The 7,923-nt window shown below is 37.8% G+C and overlaps 1 protein-coding gene across 7 annotated transcripts in view; it reads left to right on the forward strand.

Moving 5' to 3' along the window:
* Positions 1 to 1,675, forward strand: part of LOC138057059 (uncharacterized) — a 274,162-nt gene extending 272,487 nt beyond the window's left edge. For all 7 annotated transcript variants that reach the window (XM_068903076.1, XM_068903073.1, XM_068903070.1 and 4 more), the window contains 2 exons: positions 188 to 338; positions 426 to 1,675. In XM_068903076.1, coding sequence (XP_068759177.1) covers positions 188 to 338; positions 426 to 544 — 270 coding nt within the window. In that variant the 3' untranslated portion in view covers positions 545 to 1,675. The remainder of the gene's footprint in view (positions 1 to 187; positions 339 to 425) is intronic.
* The last annotated feature ends 6,248 nt before the right edge of the window (positions 1,676 to 7,923 follow it).

Consider the following 7,923-nt stretch of genomic DNA (forward strand, 5'->3'; position numbering starts at 1 on the left):
TTGTTGTACTGTTAACTAAGTTCAATATTTCCTATCATCAGGACTAAAAGCAGAGCTTTACTTCAAATACATTTCTTCATGGGAGCCATTCTCCACAGAACTATTTCAGTACCGGTACAAAACAATCCATGAAAATGAAGTGACACTTTCTGCACTTCTAATTTATGATTTCTGTTCAAATCTACAGATAAAGGAGTGGAACACTAATTTTACAAAGCTTGGCGAGAAAAGAACAGGCTACAGAAAAGACCAAGTCACGGTTTACATGCATGGTGCTGCATATCACATACCGCAAATGATAGAGAAAAATGACAATATAAAACAGTTCAGTGGTCAAGGTAATGAAAAATCTTGAAATACTGTTTTCTACTCTAATCAGTCACTAAAAAGCCTAACTTGCTATTATTTTGCGATTATTGTTTCAGGCGTTGAAAAGAATGATGATGCAAGACGCATAATTCAGCGAAAGAGCAACCACAGTGATGATCCAGCTGAGGTTTTGCACACTGAATATAGACTTGAAGCTTTGAAACACAGAGAGTGACAGCGTCGCAAGCACACAAAAAGAGCTCAAAAACACTGGGATGAGCTTATCAAGGCAAAAAGGTGAAAAAATAGAGGAATCAGCTACTGGAAGACTACAATGCTATCAGCAGTCTCCCAGACTAAAGAAAACGTTTCTAGAAAAGATAAAAAATCTAAAGAAAAAAAAAGAAAACCTCAGAAAAAGAGAAAGAAATAGAACTGTAATGTTAAGGACGGAGCTAACAAATTCAAAGGTATTTTTGTGTGGTTTACTGAATGTACGGGGAAAGCAGATCTTAACAAGTGTTATTGAAATCTAAAAAGAAAATTGGGGGTAACCAAGCATTTCTCGAAGATAATTAATCAACAGTATTTGTAAAAAAAAAAAAAAAGAAGAAAAAAAGCTTTAAAATGCAAAGCAATGTATGACGCTCTTTTCCAAATTCAAGCTTAATTATCCCTGACAAATGCATGGTTACCCCCAATTTTCTTTTTAGGTACCAAGAGCACTTGCTAACTTCTGCTTTATCTTGCATAATTTTCGACTGCACACAAATATCCCTGTATTACTAAGCATCACTCATAGGAAATTTGAGTATCTTGAGATGCGCAGAATGTATGTGACTTTTTACATTTGCAACATTGAATGCACAATTACAGAGGAATGTAACAGGATGATTACATTTAGATTATGTACAATTACAATTTGTTAAAATGTGTTTTACAGATTTGAATGTACGCTTGTGTAAAGATTTCTGTACACTAAAGGAAAGGTACAATTTACAGACTTGTATGCACACATACAAAGATGTAATGTACACTTACAAATTAATGTGCCCTTAAAAGAGTGGAATGTACACTTACAAAATTATATATACACGAACAAAGTTGACGGCACACTTACTTAGAGAGTTCAATGTACTTATTGACCACTTAAAGTTGGCAATAATACATGATTAATCAAGCTAAAAAATTTAGAAAGGTATGTTCCACTGACTCAGACTTAAATGGTCCTTATGCATGGTCAACAATTATAACAACACAGGCTTGTTCTTTTTCTTTCAAAACAAAGTCTAAATACAAAATGTAAATCTTGTGTAAACCAAGCACAGCAAAAAATTTTTATCATACATAAATAAATGCATATTACTCTGAATCCTGAAGGGCTATTTTGGTAAAATTAAAAGAAATATGCTCTTGGCAACAAAGCAGAAACCTCATCCCAACACAGATCATAGTTCTTTGGGGACCAAGAAATGAAAGTTTTTGACCTCATTGGGTAAAAAACCCTAATTCCAAGGGGAAAATAAGTACAGTAAAGTCATTTTTTTTCCAAAAAGGTCCACCCTTCCCTAGACACTCCCTCACCTGCAAACAAGAAACGAAAAACATCCCCCTGAAAAAACAACCTCACTGGCAAACGTGCCCATGATTTTAACTGCCTTTCGACAGCCACCCTGAAGGAACACACGTCTAGAATTAAAGGGAAAGTACGGCCTAGAAAAAGTTTCCCTGAATCGAAAGTTCTTTACCTGTATTGTCATACATGTAATTGACCACTCATTTGGGCTTAATGTGTTTAAATAGCCAACAATAACACTTCAACACTTCAAAAATGGGCAATTTTAAATTGAAATCCGCCATCTTTGTTTTTGTGTATGCAAATGAAGCTATGACATGGCAATATTCAAGGATTTCTCCAGATGACTAGATGTACTGATAGATGATATAAAACAAGGGAAATGCAGGCGAGGAGAGCTATACTTTGTAGACTTGAATCTTAATCCAGAGGGTAAATTGTATTAATATTGGCTCCACCATCAGAACAGATTTACCTCGTGGTTGTTAAACAGGGTTTTATACGTGAGTTATGTGCAGGAGTTTTACCAAATGAAGAGAGCTTGCGCATGCAGTGCTATCCCGCGCTCATTGCTGTGCTATAAACGTCTGAATATCAAGTTTAATCTGTCTAAGCTTTCTACGATATCCCTGTTACAACTTCAAAACAAACAATCGATTTTCATATTTTCATCGAATGGTAAGAGTACATCGTTTCAGTAGTGTCTATAAAGCTAGCAAAATTTAACTACATTTCAAGTTGTTTATTTTACCACCTGGAAAAGCGCATAACAGTGAAAGTCGTCTATGTATTGCTTGATTCAGTTTTCTCGCTCCAATGTGATGATATTTTGTATTGGTTGACTGAGATTTCAGTATGAAGGGAATGTTACTAAGACCAATATTCATATACCTGAAGATCCCACTTGAAGTTCTCCTCAGCAAAATAACAGACCCGAACAGACAATATAGCAGTCAGGTTTTCATGTTTGAGGAATCCATCCATGTTTTATTTTTGCAGGCCAACTCAACTTTTCTTTAAATTTTCATTTCCCGGTGGAATCTTCTTTTCTTTAAATTTTAATACGTGTCCTTAGTCTAGACATGTGTCTAGTTTCACCCCCCTCGAAAGATTAAAACCCCAACAGTGGTAATTGTTGCTGTGAAAAAGCCTTGCTATGTGTATTGGAGCAAGATCTGAAAGTTTCGTTGGCGAAACTAATACGTTTTCTGAAGCATCAGAGAAGGTGTCGCAGACGAAAGAAAGTGAAAAAGAAAAGAAGGTACGCTTGTCAAATATTTCTATTTCGCATGTTCAAGGTTTTTGTCTCGTTTACATTTGCTCTGGCTGATTTTTGCCGCCTAGTTTGATTGACCAGAGAATCGACAAGTATTAAGTGACTTAAGTTTCTTGGCCTCCTAGCTATTGAACCACAAGACCATTTACCATAGTTCTCCTTACATTTGAATTTCTTGGAGCAGAGAGATCACACAACATTGAGAAAGCGATCGGGGAAAGAAGAACTTGGGGTCCGGTGCTTACCATTTAGCCAGATAATCTGGATGGAATGATCGTTGCATAAAGGTAAGTAAATTTCCGAATTTAATGAACAACCAGATGAGAATGGCGCTTACCATTTACAACACAGCATTCCATCCCGCATATTTACCCGATCTTGTGACAAAGGGCCTGGAAACGGAAGGTTCTCGCAAATGGTAAGAGCATTTCGCGAATTCCATTCCGAACGGAAAAAGAGGACTACCTCTGGAGGTTGTCCACATTTTCCGAAAAGATTTTCCGGAAAATTGCCTTTCCATTTGACCTCACACCGAAATTTCCTGATTTTTTGGCTAAATGGTAAGCACCCTTGGTAAGATCGAACACGTTTGTTGACTATTGCTACGTCATAACACGTCATATCCAAGATGGCGCTCTCCAAGTCCTGAAAGAGGCAACTTCGAAGTGCTCTTGTCACATTTTTACAGGGAACTGGACAAAACGGCAAATATTTTTGAATTCCTGAAGAAAAGTTTTAGCAATCTGGAGAGACTTTTTTTAGACCGTGCTTTCCCTTTAAAGATAAGTCCGGGCTTGGCATGGCCCGTTGAAAAACTCGATACATCGAGGTAAAATACATTCCTCCTGCTCCCACGAAGCTTCGTAGGACGAGTAGCCCTTCCATTGCACCAAATATTCTACCTAATTGGATGAAACGGAGAAACCTCTCTTCTAGCTAATTTTGGGTAAAGGTTGAAAATACGTCAACTCAAGCTTGCATGTGCGAAGGCAAGTACTACCAAACATACTTACCGTTCCATTTCTTTCCCGTCTTTCCACGAGCCTTTCGACATCCCAGTAACTAGATCTTCTACCTCTGTTCTTACTTCTTCTCTTTGGCTCCAAAACAAAGTCGGCATCAGCGGATGCAGGAACACATAAACCGGAAAAATACCCTTTTCACGGTTTATCACTAGACGCCATTGTTTTAGTTCGACCGATTCGAGGCTTACTGTAGTTTGAGAAACGAAATGGAGCGAAACGAATGGAACGAAACGAAATGGAACGAAACGAAATGAAAATCTGTAGTTTGCGAAATGAAAATCTGTAGTTTGCGAAATGAGAATCTGTAGATTGCGAAATAAACATTTTCTTTCTCGCTGCGTCTACTCGGATATTCTAAACAGAAAATTCCCCCCAAAAAAGCCATTTCGCCTTGCGCGGAATGCGTGACGTTTTCGTTGCCACGTATAAAGTTTAATTTAAGCTCAGGTGTTTTTGAGTGACGGACAGCAACCAGAAGCAAGACCTCTTCCCTTTTTATATGCCTTGACGCCACAACATTTGTATTGATAAGTGTCGTTTACTCTTATAGAGACGATCAGCGTGAAAATTTGCCCAAGAACCACTGCCCAACAATGCAAAGAGTCCACTTTCGGTGGCCGTTGAAACGCCTTATCTTAACCCAGAAACGTCACGCGATATTCAAACGAACCGATAAAATACATCATTGTGGCTTTTTTGTTTACTTTCGCACATGCTGGTTTTAACGTTTTGTATCGATAAACAAATGCCGGAAAAGAAGTAGTGGCTAATGGGATTATAAATAATTTCCCGGTCAAAATTAAATTCTGGCGGGAGATTAGCCTGGCGATGACCTTTGCATACATTTGCTACGCAGGAGACCCTCAGCCTCAGAAGGTAACTTATTTCTCAGTGGAACTTACATTTGCACCTTTCTATGATTTAAAGAATGGAATATCGGAGTACGTACTTTCCACCGGAATTGGACTTTTTGCATTCTTGGGCAAATTTTCAGGCAGATCGTCTCTACAAGAGTAATGACACTTATCAATACAAATGTGGTGGCGTCAAGGCATATAAAAAGGGAAGAGGTCTTGCTTCCGGTTGCTGTCCGTCACTCAAAAACACCTGAGCTTAAATGAAACTTTACACGTGGCAACGAAAACGTCACGCATTCCGCGCAAGGCGAAACGGCTTTTTGGGGGAAATTTTCTGTTTAGAATATCCGAGTAGACGCAGCGAGAAAGTAAATGTTTATTTCGCAAACTACAGATTTTCATTTCGCAAACTACAGATTTTCATTTCGCAAATTACAGATTTTCATTTCGCAAACTACAGATTTTCATTTCGTTTCGTTCCATTTTCTTTCGTTCCATTTCGTTTCGCTCCATTTCGTTTTGCAAACTACAGTAAGCCCCGATTCGACTCATTTCATCACAAAGACCAATCATACGCGAGAATGAACAATGCGCCTTATTGACAGGCTTTCATGTGTATGACGCTAAACAACTGCCAAACAGAAGTAAACACAACCCACTTTGGTTCGGAATTTCTGGATCAGAAAAAAAACACGCATTAACTTTTTCGAATCACGGAAGTTCGATGTGAAAATTCTCCAAAGAAAATCCTAGAAGATGAAGGCCTTCTGAACAGATCATTTAACGTTTCCTTCCGTTGGGTGCCCCGGATTTGTTTCAAGAATTATAAAACCGCGAGCGAAAGTAATATACACGGCTGAATCTTTTCTCTGCTTTCTGTCTTTTGACTTCAAAGTCGTCTCTTGGAAATAAATGCACTCTCTTTCAGCTTTGAAATGCCATGTTAATCTTGATAATATGTTTGGTAGTATCACAGAGAAAAAAAGTACAAGTACAGTCGAACCCCTATAAAGCGGGGGAAATGGAAAGAGGCCCCTTAATAGGAGTTCGTCAGGAATTGGTCTGCCACTTGACGTAAAACGTCCATGTATTCAAATACAAGCATGCTTAAAGGTTTTTTAACATCTGCCGGACATAATAAAGCGTTTAAAAAACGCACAAAACTAATTTTAAGAAAATGTTGAGGTAAGATCTCAACACGATCAGTTCCCGGTTGAAAAGTTAGTGACATTAATGACGTAATAGAGATCGTATCATGCAACAGAAAAATAAAATCGAAACCGTTCAATGCAAAAGGGAAAAAAACTTGGAATGATGTTAAGGACAAATTCAAAAATCACCTCTCCAATTGTCTGGTATTTGCGGTGCATCGTTTCTGAGTTATTTGTCGAAGCGTTTCACGCAACTTTACAGAGTTTAGTATGGAGGTGCTATCATGTTGGTGCACCTCCGTTGTGCACCAATATGGTGGCCAGAAATCAACAAGAACATGCCAGGAGTTCACTTTGCGATGAAAACGCTTGCTTTTCGCTCATGAGATAAAATGTGTATGAACACATTTCCTAAAGTTCCTGAAACGCTAAAATTGCTGAGATTCGTAGGCATAGACCTTTTTCTTTTTTTTTTTTTTTGTCAACAAAACAGCTTTGTATCTTAGTGTCACGTAAGGTGACATTTCGGGAATTTAAAATGCTGTATTTCAAAACGAAGGACGTCATGGAACTGGAAACTTGAAAGAATATTAGTTTTTAGGTCATCTTCAACCTCCTACAAATAAAAACTCAAAAAACCTTTAGATTTGGAATTTAGAATTTGATGACGTCGCTGTGAAAACCATCCATAAATTCAATGATTCATTGCATAAATTAGTTTTAAGGAAATCCGACGTAGCCTGCCGAAAGAAGAGCTTGCTCGCAGGCTAAATCCGACGATGAGAACAAAAACCAAATACTGTAACACTTATATAAAATTCTCGATATTGACAAAAAAATCGTATCGCAAAAACGAAGGATCGTTACTTAAAATAATTCTTGAGACTCGTTTGTCGATTTGGAGCCCGAACTTTATAAGGCGTAAACTAGCAGTTCCAAGGTGACAAGTAAGTGCTGGCGTTGGACATGGAAGAGGATATTGATGAAATAATAAGGCAAGACGCTTTAGTAAGCGTAAGAGGGATGCCTTTTAAAAACGTCATTTAAAAGGTCATGCCAATGTTACTGTCCTAGCTTCATGGGCGTTTGTATGTTTCCTTCCATAGGGTATAGAAGTAATCCTTTCTATGAGGCTACCAGTTTATCAAAAGAGAGCTGACAAAGCCACACAATGTAAATGAAGTGCACAGGGATCAATTGTGTAATTTGGGTATTTTTTTTATGAAGAGAAATTTGTTGGGCTGTTAAATGTCTACAACTGGAATTGCCTTAGGCAACGCACTAATTGCTTCTAAAATGAAATTTGTTAGTTTACTAAAATTGTTACGGCCGCAGTTCATTTAACAAGCTTTTGTAGAACGAGACACAACAATGGGAGCTGTTGTCTGTTTTGTTATTCAATGATATGGAAATAAGTGGCCCTGTTCTGTAGTTAAGCCAAAATTTATGCGTGTGAAAAATGCTAGGCATGTCATCGCATTACAGTGCTCCCCTTGAAAATCGCGATAATCCTGAATAACGCCTGGAGCATATTAAAATATATATATATGATAATTACACTTCAAGGTAAGTACCTTTTGTCAATTTTTTTAATTATGCGTTAAAAAAGACAAGGCACGGACAAATCACCAATTAGATTGATTGTTATTTTTTTTTACAAGATTTGCTGGTGTCAGCCTATTGTTTTATTCCTCTAATTTGTCAGGAGGAGCATGTTATTATCGAAATG

This window comes from Montipora capricornis, chromosome 7 (assembly GCF_036669925.1).
Source record: "Montipora capricornis isolate CH-2021 chromosome 7, ASM3666992v2, whole genome shotgun sequence".
Taxonomy (NCBI): domain Eukaryota; kingdom Metazoa; phylum Cnidaria; class Anthozoa; order Scleractinia; family Acroporidae; genus Montipora; species Montipora capricornis.